At 37.8% G+C, this 16,317-nt stretch overlaps 1 protein-coding gene across 4 annotated transcripts in view; it reads right to left on the bottom strand.

The window, feature by feature from the left end:
• The window catches only part of NFKB1 (nuclear factor kappa B subunit 1), a 61,435-nt gene that overhangs the window by 18,292 nt on the left and 26,826 nt on the right, over positions 1-16,317 (bottom strand). For 2 of the 4 annotated variants that reach the window (XM_072863119.1, XM_072863118.1), the window contains exons 6-11: positions 9,476-9,624; positions 7,763-7,926; positions 6,853-7,011; positions 4,771-4,875; positions 2,806-2,897; positions 2,077-2,215 (exon numbers count right to left, since the gene is read on the bottom strand). In XM_072863119.1, coding sequence (XP_072719220.1) covers positions 2,077-2,215; positions 2,806-2,897; positions 4,771-4,875; positions 6,853-7,011; positions 7,763-7,926; positions 9,476-9,624 — 808 coding nt within the window. The remainder of the gene's footprint in view (positions 1-2,076; positions 2,216-2,805; positions 2,898-4,770; positions 4,876-6,852; positions 7,012-7,762; positions 7,927-9,475; positions 9,625-16,317) is intronic. The other 2 variants (XM_072863121.1, XM_072863122.1) reach the window with 1 other exon arrangement.

Raw genomic sequence — 16,317 nt, 5'->3', positions numbered from 1 at the left:
GTCAAGTCATAAACCAGCACAAGTGCCCTGAACCACAAACTTGTTCAAGAAAATTTGCCTTTGGGGAATATAAGCACAGGCTCTTCTACTAAGCAAATCTACTTTAGAAATGGACCCTTATCAAAGGGTCAGCAAATCACAAGGCACTTACTACCTGCAGTGTCCTTTGAACTTTTGTTTAAGGGTAAGGATGGCAAGAAACGGTGAGAAAAACATTTGCTTGAAATGATTTACTTAAAATATCAGAAAAGCCACCGGAATAAGGACAGCTTATTTTCAGGCAGGACATAATACTGTCAAACCATGCTGAGCAGCATTAAAACCAAACCAAACCAAACCAAACCAAAACCAAGCCTGAATATTTTATAGTGCACGTACAAAATAATACTTAGCCCCCCTGGAAAGCAAAACACAAAGATTTAAAAGTAGTACCCCAGTGACTGGGGAAAGTGAAAATGTCATGACAAGAGCTACAAAAATGGGGATACAAACGTTACAGGGGTTAAAATCCAGGAGAACTGTTGAGGAAAGAACAAAATATCCTTCCTTCACTAAACGATCTAGTAGTTTTCAACAGCCATATGACAAAAAGAAATTTCATGCACAGGCACATCAGTCAGTGCATCAGAGAGCTGAATACATGAAACAGTATACTGAAAAGTACGAGTGCGTTATTTCCAGGCATACATGATCTGTAAGTATGTATGCATGCATGCACCAGGCATACTCACACTGACGAGGAGAGAAAACTCTAGAGAGCAATCTAGTCAGAGAAACAAACAAAAAATCCACATAACACATGTCTAAGTTTGTGTGTACACTTGCAACAAGGGGAAAAAAAACAGTCCCTAAATGGTAATTTCATGATTAGGTTGTGTAGGGGATCTGAAAATGCACATAACAATATTGAATTAATTTTACTCCATTAAGAGGCACATAAGAGGTTTGCTTCAAATCTGGCAACTTTGCTCTGCAGTTGTACACTTCACTTTCCATAAAACTTGTGCAAGAGATTCCTGAAATCATTACAGATACAAAATCCTCTAGCAACTCTGGAAGTTTTTGTGAATGCACACTTTCTGCTATTTTATTATAAGAGGTGTAAAGTAGATTCACTTGGACATCAACCACCACCCCTCTCGCCTCAGCTGTCCTTACTCCATTACCACTGATGCACACGTATTTCAGAGTTTGACAGGGTATTGATTTCAACAGGGCACTAATCTAGGCACTGAAAACATGCAAGATCAGGACTTAATAGCACAACCTGCAGGCAGGTAAACTGTTAAGCAGAAAGATTATTGTCTTAGTACAACGAAACACCAATTCTGACTTGGGCCTCAAGGCATTTCCATACCATTAACATTATTGATATTTAAAACGATGATTGCTGCTGCCATTCACGTCAAACATTTCAAATGTAGACTTTAAAGGGCACAGATCTGCTAGTTAAACTTCTTTTCACTAACAACTTAGGAAGCAGGTCTGATGCCAACTATTCTACTCCTGCTAAGCGACTAACATTTTAACACAAGAGACTGAAACAGCACTTTCCCTGCTCTTACAAGAAGTGTCTTGGGCTTACTTAACCAGTATGGGCAACTGGAAAATTCAAAAACATCAGTGAAATTGTGAGGCATGATGGTAAAAGGAGAGAACTGCAAAACACGTACTTTTTCCACCAGATACCAACCAGTCTTTGGTTTAAGGTTTCATCTGAAAGTACTGACAGTAAAATGTCCTCAGATATTATTTTGCATAAACTTAGAGGAATAGAGTGCCATCTACTGTATGGACAGGCACGCGTGCATATCAGAAACTTGCAGGGAGTAAGCCTCACTAGGAAAATACCCATGGATTTACTGCCTACAAGTCTAACAAAAAACGTACAAACCCATTACAGAGCTACCACTTTTCATATTAGGTCTGTACAAAACAAGGAGGCAAATATCCTATTTTCTAAAAATAACCACTACAAAAAAAATCCCTCATCCAACAAGTCCTCTCTTATTAAAAACATTCCTAGGGACCCCGCAGTTTCTGTTTCCAATATATAAAACAGGTTTAATGCATTACCTTTGATTTCTGGATAGTAGAGAAAAGGCTTTGGTTCGCTTGTTTCTAGATCAGATTTCCGACGCAGTTGTACAAATACAGATGCTGGCTTTGTGATATTGACATCTCGATACTTGGGTGTTTTGAACACAATAGCAAACTATGAAGGAAACAATGATAAGCACAGCTATCATGGAGCATGGGTTCTGACAACTTTGCTTTTACATTTGTGTTATTTTGTAGGAGTTGGTTCACGGCTTGGGAGACAAAAATTCTTAACAGAAGGCTGCTACAACAATAAGTTTCCATTTTAGTTTTCAGTTGCACTTTTGAGTTTGAGTCCTAAAGCCTTTTGGGAAAGACAGAACTGCCATGCAAAGTATCACCACATCATGTATGTTAGTACTGCATTGTTTGTCCCCTCATCATTTAGCATCTAGTCTGTGGCTTTCTCAGTGTGTTCACAGGTGCTCCAAGAGCTTTTATATATCCTATCCCAATTTACACTGGTGCATGTTAAAGCAATGGGTCTATCTCCCAATTTCCTCACACTGTATTCCTAACCTGCCTAGTTACCTAACGTACAACTTTAAAGAACAGTTAAGATTGTACTATTATTAGGAAGTAACCAACAAAAGAAGAGGTTAGTGCGGGATACAGGTGCTCTCATCTAATTTACGAATTATAATATAATGCTACTTTACGGAGATGAGAAAATCATTAACAAATTACAAATGCTCTGTTACTTACCTGTCTATGTACATCTGTAGGAGAAAAGTCTCCAAAGCCTTCCCACATACCTCCATTTTCATCCTCTTCATAGAAACGTATTTGAATATCATCTGCGAAGAGGGAAAGAAACACTCTTTGGGATGTTGTGCATTTGTTTAAAGTTTGGGATGTTTATGCATTTGTTTAACCTTTGGCTAAGTTTATTTCAGATAAAAATCAACATGGCTACATTTTGGCTGGATGATAATGTTACATAAATAATACATGGATTATCTTTATCCATTTTCTGAAAACATCATAAATAACCAATTTTTAACATCAATTTTAGATCAGCCTAATTCTAATGACTTCACTGAAGTTGCTCTCTATTTACTGAGCAGTAAAAGGAGAACTAGATTCACTACCTCTTCCTATTCTAGGGCTATAAAAGATTCCAGAGGAGCTTTATTTGGAACAAACATGTAGGGAGGGGAGAACTTAAAGCATGAAACATAGAAACCACCCTTTCTCCTCCAACAGTTTCAGTTCAAAAAACTGCAGCAAAACCTGAAGTGCCACAGTTCAAGTTCCGCTTGCTGCTGGCAGAGTGCCACTTCGGAGCTGCAGCTCAGAGAGACAGCAAGGGTGTGATCAAGTGGCATGTCAGCAGTGATCCCTCACCCCCAAAACACAGCACGGGCCAGAAACATGAGATTTGGCTTCTGCTCCTCTAAACATATTCTCTTTCGTCCTCTTTGTATTTATTTATTTATATTTTTAGGAGAAGCTGGGAAATATCACACTAGCATATTCCTTCCCCAGCACTCCTGCTGAGAAAAAACTAGAAAAAGCCTATTCTCTCTCAGGGTGACTGATGCAGGACAGGCTTTTGGAGCAGACAGACTGCTTCCTCTGATCCACCACCTGCTAGTCTCAAGACTGTGAACCACCACTTCCAGTCCCGCTGTCCTGCATGCTCAAGTTCCTTCAGGCAGGAGGTTTCTGAGAGCAGTGAGGTCAGGGGAAACCCCGATCCGGCTGAGGGGAAACCCCACCTCAGGGCTTCCACTGAGTCAGACATTTATCTATTTATTTTGTGCACAAGAGTTATGTTTCATCTCAGTCTTTCTGACAGCAGAAGGTATATACACTACTGAAGGAAAACAGTTTTTTCAAAGCCCCCTCTCTTTCCTAAGGGGTAGAAGAACATTTGCAAGAAAGAGAGGTGGAAAAGGACAGCCTGTATTAACAGAAAAGGTCTGCATGATTTTAACAACATGTGAAGAGACTGATTCCAAACAGGTCAGAATGGGGCACCTGCTCCACCATGCAATCTACACCAGGGAGTCCCAGGTATTACCTATAGCTGAAAAATGCAAAGGATTTCCCTCGCTCCCATTTTTTTCTTTTTAGTTCAGCCCAAAACCAAAGCATCCAAATCCACACTGCCCAATCCTGACACATTCATAGGCATGAGCGGAGTCTGTGAGAAGTATCTATTTACACTGAGTAATCTTTACCATTAGCATATACATAAAAATGAAGTTACTAGCAGCAGTGCTGAACACATTCAGTTCCCATCAGTGGTTAACAAAGAATGCTCATACTTACTCCTTATAATCAGGAACTTAATAATAAATCAGAAACTTCAGAATAATTCAGAGCAGGTGTTAGTTAATGGAGTTAAACATCACCCAGGACCCACCAGCCACAAAAAACCCAGAACATGGGCAAGGGCAGAAATTTGAGAAGAACAAAGATGATCACATGGTCTCTGTGGAGGCAACACAAGATGAATTTGCTTTGCAGCAGACTCTTTGATTTATTCATTTTCTAGACTGCTGGCCTGACTTTCAGAAAGGCTGAGTGCTTACCAATCCTGCTGCACTATCAGAGCAGGAGAATACTAAGGCAACACAGCAGGCTTCATGTGTACTCCAGATGAACACCCTGGTGTGCCTTACAATACTCAGGACTCTGCCTTACAATACTCAGGACTCTTACCTTTCTGAACCTTGTCACAGAGAAGGTAAATCTCTTCCCCTCCTGTTACGCACCCTGCTGTTCTGTCCATTCTTACGATTTTTAAGTTGGAGGCATTGGGAGCTTCTATTGAAAGGAAAGAATAAAAAAACCTGCTTATCTTCATAACAGTTTTAGATTTCAGAAAAACCCAAGCACAACACACACAAATGCAATAGAAAGACAAGCCTCCAATACAACCTACCTAAATTTGTCTGTTTTTTTTAAACAGGAATAAATCAACAGTTTTTAATCTGAAAGGCATAATCTTGTATCCTCTAAGCTTTGACTGAACTGTGAACTATAAAATAAGGCCCTGGCCATTCCAGCACAATTACTGCACTAGTAAAGTAGCACAGCAGTGAACTGCATCCAGCACTCTGCACTAGTACTAACTTTATGACAAGAGCGCATTACAAGATAATATAATTTTTTCTTCCCTGCTTTCTTGACAGCATGACACTCTTGAGAACTGTTCCCTGTATCTCACTATTTGAATGCAATATGCAGTGCTTTGCTTTACACTGTGGCTTACTTGAAAGCATTATCAGTCCTTGGCCAACATACTGGACTGTGATCGAAAAGCCCACCTCCATGGATCTCAGAAGACACATCAATGGATATCTACTGGTCCTCAAGACAGAACTATCATCTGGTAAGTAAAAGCAGCTGTGATAGACAGTTATGCTACCACAAGTTGTGTCTGTTCTGTGGAAGAGGCTTGAACGGTGCCAGTGAAGCATATTAGAAAAAAACAAAAACTGAGAAAAATCTTTTGGCACTAACAACCAAGAATTCACCTTGGGAGCTCAGAAACTAGTAACCGACATCTATGTAGCAACTTAAAACAGCAGAAACATGCATATAGAATTTCCCCTCTATTCATCTCCTTAGTTGGAGTCAAAATTTTGATGGTCAGATTCAGAAGGATACGATAACTTCAAATGCTTTTATATGTATGACTTGATACATGCTCTATCTCTGTTGATGCTTTGTCCTCCTCCTTGTCTTTGCTTTACAAATACTCTCTATCATTATGCAGGTGTGAGATAGAGTAATGAAAACAAATAGAATCTGTAATTGTTTCTAATGAAAATCAAGATTCCTTAAAGACACTGCTTGGTAAATCACCTCAGCCTCCAGCTGAAAAGATTGTGTTTTGTCATCCAGAAAATGCAGGTCATGTGTGCCATAAGAACAGCGGACATCACATTTTTTTGCTCAGTGAATACATGCAAAATGGCTGTGCTGTATCACTACATTCCCCAATTAACAGCAAGCAACAGACTATATTAGAACAGTTGCATTTAATACCCTTTCATCTAGACTTTGTCCTTAAAAAGTGATGATATAGACATGACTGTTGTACAGGGAAAAAAAATGGTACTTTTTCTGACTCATTACAGAATGACTATCAGGAACATGGTAATCCACAGCTATAGGGAGGAAAACTCAGGCAGCAGAAAGGGTTCAGGTAAGATGAGTAAGCATAATCGAAAAGCACAAGGGAAAACATGAAGTGAAAAGGTTCACTTAGAAAAAAGACAAATAGAGGGATGTAACAGAAGTATAAAAAAATACTGACAGATCTAAAGGAAATGGATTGAGAACTCTGGTTGTGTTAGTCTCAGAAAACAAGGACAAGCAGATGGCCAGCAAAACTGAAAGGTGTCAAATTCTCAACAGGATTGAAGCAAAGTAATTTTTTCCTCACATCTTGTATGACAAGGCTTTGTCATAGAAAGCAACTGAAAACTGCTAATTCAAGCACTTTTTATGGATATAACAAGAATTTGCAGAATCCTCATAATAAAAGTGGCAGGATTAAACATGCTAACAGCAAAATAAAATATTCCTTTACGGTTTACATCACCATCTATTAAAAACCAGAATGATACCATGTGTACTTGGATAGACATGGGGCCAATTATCCATGTTATTGATCAAATAACAGGCAAGCAGCAGGGCTAGATAAGTCTATGTATCGCAATATCTACATATCATTTTTGTATGTACAAAAGCTTGCCCCTTATTAAAAAAGTAATTAAAGGCAAATATACTTACTGCTGTCATATATTGCATCTGATATAACAGGATCAAGTTTCCGTGTGAAACTACCATTACTGTCAGGGAGAAACGCTGTAAACATAAGACGCACCACACTGAGATCCATTTCTTTAGTCTGCTGTACTGCTGCCTGACGAATAATTTCTCTTTCTCGTTCTGGAATCAATAAGTAGACAAATTAACACAAGGGGTAGGGGACCCATAAAAAAAACAGAGAGAGCATTTTCCAAACATTACTATCAAAAGGCACCAATAGCGAGTTTTCCTTTTCATTTAGCATCCATCGGCTTCTCTCTTTTTAAAAAGAGAGAAGCAGCTATTCACAATATACTGCATTCTCCTTGCAGTTTGTGGATCAGATGTTATTTAAGATAAGGTATATAATTAAGACACATACAGAAAATGACTATTTTCTGCTCTCAATTTATAAAGGTTGTGAAAAGGACAAGGGCCGCCACTAAGAACATTTGAATGCGTCTATACAGTGCCTGAAAGCAATGTAGACCACAGGTTTTACAGGGATATGGGTGAAGTGCAGCTGAATGAAACAGGTATTCTCAAAAGAAGGTCCCCAAGTTACTTAAGGATATCATGTCTTGCAGCAGTAATGCAAAATGACTCTATTTATCAGCTTATTAAACAGGATAAGAGCAATGAAATGTAGGTGCAGAGGTAGGTACAGGCAGCTATGGAAGGAAGTTGCTCCATTCTCACGTGCGTGTTGACAGCAAAGGCTCCTTCTTTCAGATTCCCTAAAACACAGCAACGACACACCACCTCTTAAAGCACATAGCCACAGGCTATTTTCCTACCCAAGGCCTCTTTCTGGCTAAGAATCTCTGTTTTCAGAAGCTAAACCTGTTTTTAGTAAGAGACCTATTAAAACCAGGCCATCATTTCTACATACCAGTTAGCTGTCTGTCTCCACATCCTTCTGCCTGCAGATAGCCAAGTTCAGGATGCACCAGCAGTCCTGGGTTGTATCCTTTTTTGCAAGCATCTATCATGCGTGTTTCCAGAGTTTCAAACACTTTCTTCTTTGTGACATGAAGTATTCCAAGATTTGCAAACCTGCCGAATTTTGATTGAGGGAAATATTTTCTTAATGCTTTATGCCAAACCTGCAGCAGTCAGTCCCTCTCTTACCAGAGGCAGCTACACAACTGAAGTCAACAGAAGGACTCTATAGGCTTACTTAGGCACTACTAATTCTTGAGGGCAAATTTTCCAGCAAGAAAAATTCATCCAAGCTTACAAAACACGTAAAATGTGCACCATTATAAGGCAGCGATCGTATGGGTGCACGGGATTTTCTCATGGCCTAAGGAGTAATCTATTAGGTTTCAGACTTACACTGTGGAAGCAGCTTACAAAACATTTGAAAATCTGGTTGTCACACTTTGTTTGCTCTGTCTTGGCGATGACATTAATATGTCATTCTCTATGGCTGTTATGCAGAGCAACTGCTCAGAATAAGCTCCATCTGTTCAAAATGATGTGGAGAGCAAGCTAAGAAGCTAAACACAGTGCAACGTTTTCCAAAGGAAATGTTTTGAGCAAGGCTCTGGACATTCAGCAAGACACTTCAGGTATCTATTTGAATGAAAACTTCCATAATACAAGATCTGCTTTTGTAAAAATCTCCTGGCACATTTAAAAATGAATTAGAGCTGGAAGTATGAAAACAAGAAAATAACTCAATTTTCATGTGGGTCAATTGAGGATAGGAAAGCTGTTACTAAACATCTGATGAAAAACAAGACAGGTTAGGAAATGAGCCAAACGTTTCAAGATGAAAAGGAGCATTTCAAATAAAGCTATTTAAATTGTTGTGCTTGGTAAAGTTAGTGCACTGGGCTTGGACATCAAAAGTTACAGTTTAAAAGAATCTCTCTCTCCCAACCTTCTCAGCTTTTTAAACTTCATCTTCTTCACCAACAAAGACATTCTTGAGATCACAGAACTAAAACTCACAGCCAGCATGAAACCTGATCTAAGCCTGAAAACGTAGACAGGAGCCTCAGCTCTATTTACTGATATAAATAATTATTCTTTTAAATTAAACAAGAACAGACCAACTACAATTTCACTATAATCTTACTGCTTTAAACTTAAAAAGTTTGACTCATTTAGTATTTTCATGTTTATACGTGTCTTGCATTAATTTCGAATTTACTAACCCTATTTTCTTTAATGCTTTTCTCTTCACTATATTCCTATTGGCAGATTTCAGCAAAAGTAAAATATTGATCAAAATGGTCACAAAACCTTTTCTTCAGTAATTTTACAGTCCCTTCTCTTTGATAAAAACTACTTACATTTTAAGAATGGGCTTACAATACAAATTTGGACTGCACACCAAGATATTGAAACTCTACAAATTCTAAGGGAAAATTATGTGCTTAAACCTATTTAGCTTGCTTAGGGCAAATTCTACAAAGGTAAACAGAAACCCCATTTATTTTTCTATGTAAGATACAAACAAAACACAGATCAGAGCGTGAAGACTAGTGCTCCACTTAGCTGCCTCTTAGTAGTATTTTTGTATTGCTTCTTACAGTGTTTATACTCGACTCTCTCGCTCTTAGCCCAGCTTTACAAATGAGTTGACAAGACTTACCCTACAACCATATCTTTAGGTCCTGCATTAACCGTGCATACTCCGTCTTCACAAAATTTACCCACCAAGCTGTGAGCATGTAAGTGGACGTATTTCCCATTAGTAACTAACTGGACGATTACTTTTGCAGGCCCAACATAATTGCAGATCTGTAAATAAATATATTTTTAAAATGGTATTGTTTGGATTTTTTTTTAATGGAAAAAGTAATGATTCCAGTTGAGTATTTTCTGTCAGCTAAGTACAATCAAGCTTACATAAGAGAAATGCGTATGCATTTTCTCATGAAATACAAATGACAAACCGTACCAGATCATCTCAAAGAAAAGCCAACACTTTTTTTGTAATTAAACTGTTTTTGTAATTAAACATACAAATGCAGGAGTAGTGGCCAAAAAAGTTAAGAAATAAAACAAAGCTAAAGGAAAGCAACCTTCTGTTTCCCAAATCATGAATTTCAGTTTTACACTCTGGCCAGTTACTCCACATTGCTCTCCTTATATTTCAATTAGTACACTGAATTCACAATAAACATTGTTATATGTTAAGAAGCATACAGAAAATGTACATATTTAACACAAAACGCTACATTATTTTGCCCAATTTGAAAACACTTAAAATTATTTTTAAATATTATGATTGTTTTAAAACATTTTGGCCTCATTACAATACAATGACTCTTCAGGTAGAGATTTTAAAGTTAATTAATTCTATATTCATAGGTATTTTGTTAGTTCAATATGCTACATCAACACACATTACCCAGTCCAGTAAATATTTCCCTTAAGTGTATATGAGGATATATGCTAAATCCCCACCTGAGATTTTGCAGGACTGGAACTATGATAAACTGGGTGCCTTAGTATAGCCAACTCTGGAGGACTACAAAAGCTTTTATTCCCTGTTGTATTTTCTAATCAATATTTTTGATTAGAATATATTTCATATATTTTTAAATAGCTTTTAAAATTGTGATGTCAAGTAATGTCTCAAAAACAAACCTAAAATTACTAATAACATACTGTATTAGTAAGTTATTTGCTTTACATATATTATTTAGAACTTTATTTCTTTCCTCACAAGTAATAGTCTTCAAGTCAGTTATCAGTTACGCACCACTTTCAAATTACGCTGAATATAAAATTACCCCACTTTTAAAAAAGAAAACATTACCTTCCCTTCCAATTCACTTAATTAACCCTTTTATCAAGGTTGGGGTTTTTTCCCTCCTCCTCTAATTTTTTTTCTAATTTGCCTTGGGCAAAGTTCTTTGTATTACAGCAGCTTATAGATCTAATCAACCAAGGTATTAAAGGATCACGATAAACATTAAAGTGATGAATCAGTGATGAACTGAATACTTAAGGTTATATTGTTGATAAAATGCTGATAACCAGGGAATGCCACGATTTCACCACATTACTAAGTCCTGCTAGCTTCCTTCACTCCAGTTAACCCCTCTCTTGAACCCATTCCATCACAGCTGAAACACTCTGCATACATACAAATGCATGCCCTCCCTGTCTTCCTATTCACTGCTAAAAGCAAAAAAAAATCCCAACTATGAAAAAAGCTGTTCCAGGAGGAACAGGTGTGCAAAAGTCTTCTCATTACTCACTGCCTGCTAGTTAACTGTATAAAACTGTATTAATATGCATTTTACAAGCAGCAGTTTCTAAAATACAAAACATGGGGTACTCATGCTTCCTCCTGTTTCCAAATTGTAACCCCTCCTAGACTGAAACAATACAGAGATGCAGAATAATCACTGCTTCACCATTTGCACCATTTACCAGCAGTGAGAAAATGCAAGGATCCCTATGTAATTTTCACAGTCATCTGAAAATAAAAATGATTGTGTTTAGTGCTACATGTCACCACCACTACTATAATTAACTTTTCAAGAAGGAGCCTTTTTAAAAATTATTTTCATTTTATCCCTCACTAAACCAGCCTTTCCCTGCTATAAAGTTCCCAGCACATCTATAGCGTTATATTCATTATGAGTAACACGCATGTTCTAGTATCACATCAGAAAAGTTCAGGAAAATCCTTCATCAGCTGTAGAAACCACAGCAAAACTGTAGGTAGGACTGCTGCACGTCAAGGACTTTCCAGCCTCTGAAAGCAGAACATATAACTGCAGCGGTAACCAGATTGCAATCTCCCCCTGTTACTCAGCTCAGCATGATCTTTGTAGTCTCTCTCAGGGGAAAAACAAGAGAGTTTTTAAAACGTAATACCTTATGTAGGTCATAAGGCAAGAAAGGACTATTTTTGTCATCCAGTCTGATGTCCTATGCTGCAAAGGCTACAGAATGTCCCTGAACTGTTTCCTACCTATATTTCTTATAGAAAGACTTTCCTACTTGATTTTGAGACAGCCAGGTTATCTCGGTGCCCAGCAAAATAGCCTCAGTGGTTAAATATCCTTACATACCATAAATTAAGTCTGAAATAATTTTTTTGGTGTCTTTGAATCATTGATGCCACAGTTTCAGAATAACCTAAAATTTATTCTGGCACTAAGATATACAAATAACTATCACCTTTTACATAAGAACTTAAAAACCACTGTCAAAGGCATTAAAAAGTAGATGGTGTACTACAATGCTGAATATCTATAGAAACCTAAGGATTATGGTGCTGATACAAAAACATATACTCGACATGAGAGGGAGATAGCATGTGGGTGCTGTACTGCTCAAATCAGAGCTGTGATCTGAAAAAATAGCACTGAACTTCAAATTAAAGATAGGGGAGAAAAAAGAAAATAAGGAGTTCCTGGGAAGAGCATAGCTGTAATACTTGATTACATCCTGTACTGAAGCAGCATTCAATTGATCTAATCTGATAAAGTTAAAATGCTGCAGGCTCACATTTATCTGCTGTTTCTGTTTGAGAGAGATCTGTCTGAGAGATTAAAAGGACCCTGTGAACTTGAGATTGAGTCAGTTTCAAAACAAGAGTTGAAAGTTTTTTCAGTTATTTCACATCCTCCTGCGATCCAGACCCCAGCCAATTTTTTATAGTTTCTGAAACTTTACAAAAACTTTATAAGAATGTTTTCCTACTTCAAAGATGTTTTTTCCAGTTACTCTTACAAGCAAGAAGTGAAACCAACTGGTCAACGACAGAAAGCAAATGATGGAAAAGACCATGTCAAACCTACAAAGCCAGCAACTAAAAAATACCTATTTCTCTTTCTAATAACTTTGTTATAGCAACTATATCCTATATCCTTTGTTAGAGCAACTATATCCTGCCTAACCTTCAGAGTGTGACTAGTGGTGTCCTCAATACGCGCATACACAGTGTTCCACAGATGAGGCATTGCTCACTCTTTATAAACAGTATGTTTTCACGGAGCAGCATCTTTTTTTTTTTTCAGTTGCTAGTTTAAGACAAAATATTTCAGATGTGGTACGAATTGTTTAGGCAACTGGATGCTTACTTAGAGGTCTAAGAAAAAGCAATGTAAAGTAACTTAAACCAATGGGAGCTGAAGATATCTGATCCTCTGAATGTGAGGTCACTCTCATGCCAAAAATACGGAGTTAGGTGCTCTGCTTTAGGAGTCCAACTAAAGGGACTCGGTGCCCCATATTCAGCCAAATTAACCATAACAGTAAAAAGCACAAATCTCACTGGATTTAGTTTTGGCTGAATTTGGTTCAGCACAGGTTTTTAAGAGGGGTAAAGATTTATAACAAAAGGTTTGGTCATTCTTGTCTCATGTTTATTCCTTTATTCAGCCGTTAAATAAATTTTTAACTTGTAATCAACAATCTATCACTCTACAATTTAATTCCTATGGGGTGAGAAAAGCAAATATGTTGCTCCTTTCTTCACCAAGAAAGCTCACCAACAAACTAACTTGCTTAATTTTCCATAAATTTCCTTCCTGAACTTGAAGTATGTGCTGAAATCCCCAATTTCAATAAAAATGCTTATCTCCAAATTGAGGTATAATTTAGGATAGCCCCAGGACATGACTAGATGGGCAGTTCTCCTGTTCAGGTGCCTGGGTTCAGGGCTGCCTAACTGGTATGTATCTTCAATTCCCAAGCTGAACTGCACAATGCCCAAACTCATCGGCAGAGAGATGGTGCTCATCAGCTTGGGCACACCTCTGAGCAATCGGTTACTCAGCCTCTGGGCTGGAGCTGATTTACATCCAGCTCACAGAGAATAGGCAACTTGAGTTTGCTGCCACCCACATAGATTTGCCCCCAAGGAGATGAAAATTCAGGACGTTTACTTCACACCGCTATTTTCAGCGAATTCTTTTCATACCCAAAACTGGATCAAGTACTTCAGTGTAAAAGATGAATATGCCTACACTAACATCAGTATGCAAGATCAGGGCACACATGGTAAATGTGTAAGGCAGCCAGTGGAAGTTTTCTGTGCAAGTTTTCTCACAGTTTTTCAAATACATAAAAACAAGCAAATTATGAATAAAAAATGTACACTTAAGTAAGCTGGTGATAATATTAGACAATTGAGTTTTAGTCTTTCTTATACTATCGATTGTTTTTTCCCCTGAACAAAAAGCTAACAATGAATAAGCAGCTCAGGAGCTTTGATTTCAACTGTTCTAGATAGTAAAATTTTCCAGCGTTGTGTTACTTACACTACGCAGACGAAGATGGAATTTAAATGAAGAATTTTAGGTAGCTTTCTACTGTAATCATGAAGCTTGTCATGAAATGTAACATTATAATATGTTCACTATCTACTTCTCTGCTCTCCATAACTACATGCAAAGTTATATAAAATCCTCTGAAAATGTAAGACGTTTTGTACGTGACATTAGGATTACTGTTAGCAAAGACAGGGTTAAGCAAAGGAATATAATTCCATAAACCATAAAGATTAATTAATCCCATTTTTTATATTCTAGAAAAATACTACTGTTATCTAGACGCCATTTGTCATGACTGTGCTGTTAAAACAAGAGATTTTAATTCAATTCCACCTTGCTGCCCAGTGCAGATTTGTCTTAAGTGTAAAGATTGACATTGCACAACTGCTATAGTAACTCCTGACCCACACCATCTCCTAATATACTAAACAGGAGGTCGTTAAATATGTCATTAACTACCAAAACATCTTGTTTAGAGACATAGCAAAGTTTTCAGCACTCCAGCCTTTAAATGAAAGATACATTTCAATGTGTTCCAGCTCAGCTACAAGTTAGGGACTAGGTGCAGGAAAAAAAAAAAAAAAAAAAAAAGGTGAAGTTGAACAGTCCACATTATGCAAGAGGTCATATCAGATAGATGTGTTTTCTTTTGGCCTTCAACCCATAATCGTATAAAAAGGGAGTAGGGAGACTGCAACGCTTTTTTGTGCACTGAAGAGGTCTATTTTCAGGACATCCCATGGTAGCTACTGATAAATTACATCAGCTTTCTGTGCAGAGTTGGCCAAGCAGAAGAGATACCAATGTGAGCTGCACTGACCACACCATGGCCTAGGTTTAAAGATCTGTCACAAAACCTCCTTTTTACAGTACAAAGCTCACACTACTGTCCTTTCACAGTACTGTGATCAATTAATGGCAGTTTTATGGTGAAAGCCTTGGCACAAGAGTAAAAAAACCCAAACAAACAAAAAACCCAAAACAAAACAAAAAAACCCCAACGCAACAAAAACAGCGATCTTCAATTGTGCTCACCTCAGTTACGACAAGGTGAGCACCCTTTGACAAAACACAGGAGAGACTTACAGGAAAAGGTGTGAAACAATTCCGTCTTTACTGGCACCACTTGAATCAAGAACAGGCACTAACAAGCAATGGCCTTGAGGAATTTACTTGTGTTCCTTTGCCAGCCTCTCCCAGCAGGTGTTGCCATGTGGGGATTTGTACTAGAAAAAACCCAAATGCACACAGTAGGACGAGAGGGAGGGAGGGGAAGGGACACATGTGTGTGTGTATGGAAGCTTTAGATTAAATTAAAATCTGATGATCAATGAAAACAGAAGGTTTGATGGAAAGCCAAAGAACATTTTGCTTTCTAGTTTACTCATGGTGAAATTCCATTTCCTGTATAACTCCTCATTGTGTATCTCCTTGTCATGCAATTGTGCAATCCATCACACCTTTATAAAGTATAGTTTGTATTATCATCAATACAGATTGGATTGGAATCCAAAGATCTGGCTCAATTGAGGCAAATTATTTTATATCTGAACATAAGAGTGGCATTTCATTCATTGGTTCATCATTACCATCACAATAGGAAAGGGAAAAGCAAGTATATCCTTTACCTGGGCTCGTAATTTTTCATAGGAGTTTTGCAAGGCTACGTAAAATCAGCTTTCCCAGCCTCTTCTCAATTCACAAGACTAACACCCTAGGCTATCTCAGCCAATGCTGATTATTTTCCATTGAGTCATGCTCATACTGATTCATTATGGAGATGCAACTGCTCCAAACTCCAGCCTTTCTCAAGAACTGCAGAAGAACTACATGCATACTGTGGAGAAAGCTGAGGAGTGGCACACACCGAGACAAAGGCTGACTGCTTGCCACTCTTCCCTCCCTTTCAATCCCCGTAAAGGAGAAAGAGGTAATACCAGAATTAAAATACGTTAACCCTGCTTCTCATGAGGCAATTTCTAGTGCCATAGTTCAAAGAGGTAATGCAATACCAAGACTAAGACTTTCATTAAGTTAAAAAAATACTGAAAAGACACAGTGTATCTTTTCCCCACTTCCACGGAAAAAGAATTTGCTGCAAGAACCACAGGCAAAGATAGTTCTTCTCTAATCCTAGAATGATTAATCACCACTGTGATAATCTTCATAGCATGCTAGCACAGAATGTTTCTTT

Source organism: Ciconia boyciana, chromosome 5 (genome assembly GCF_034638445.1).
Source record: "Ciconia boyciana chromosome 5, ASM3463844v1, whole genome shotgun sequence".
In the NCBI taxonomy this organism is placed as follows: domain Eukaryota; kingdom Metazoa; phylum Chordata; class Aves; order Ciconiiformes; family Ciconiidae; genus Ciconia; species Ciconia boyciana.
Note: the sequence above shows the minus strand (reverse complement) of the source record. Positions and strands in the feature narration are given on the sequence as shown.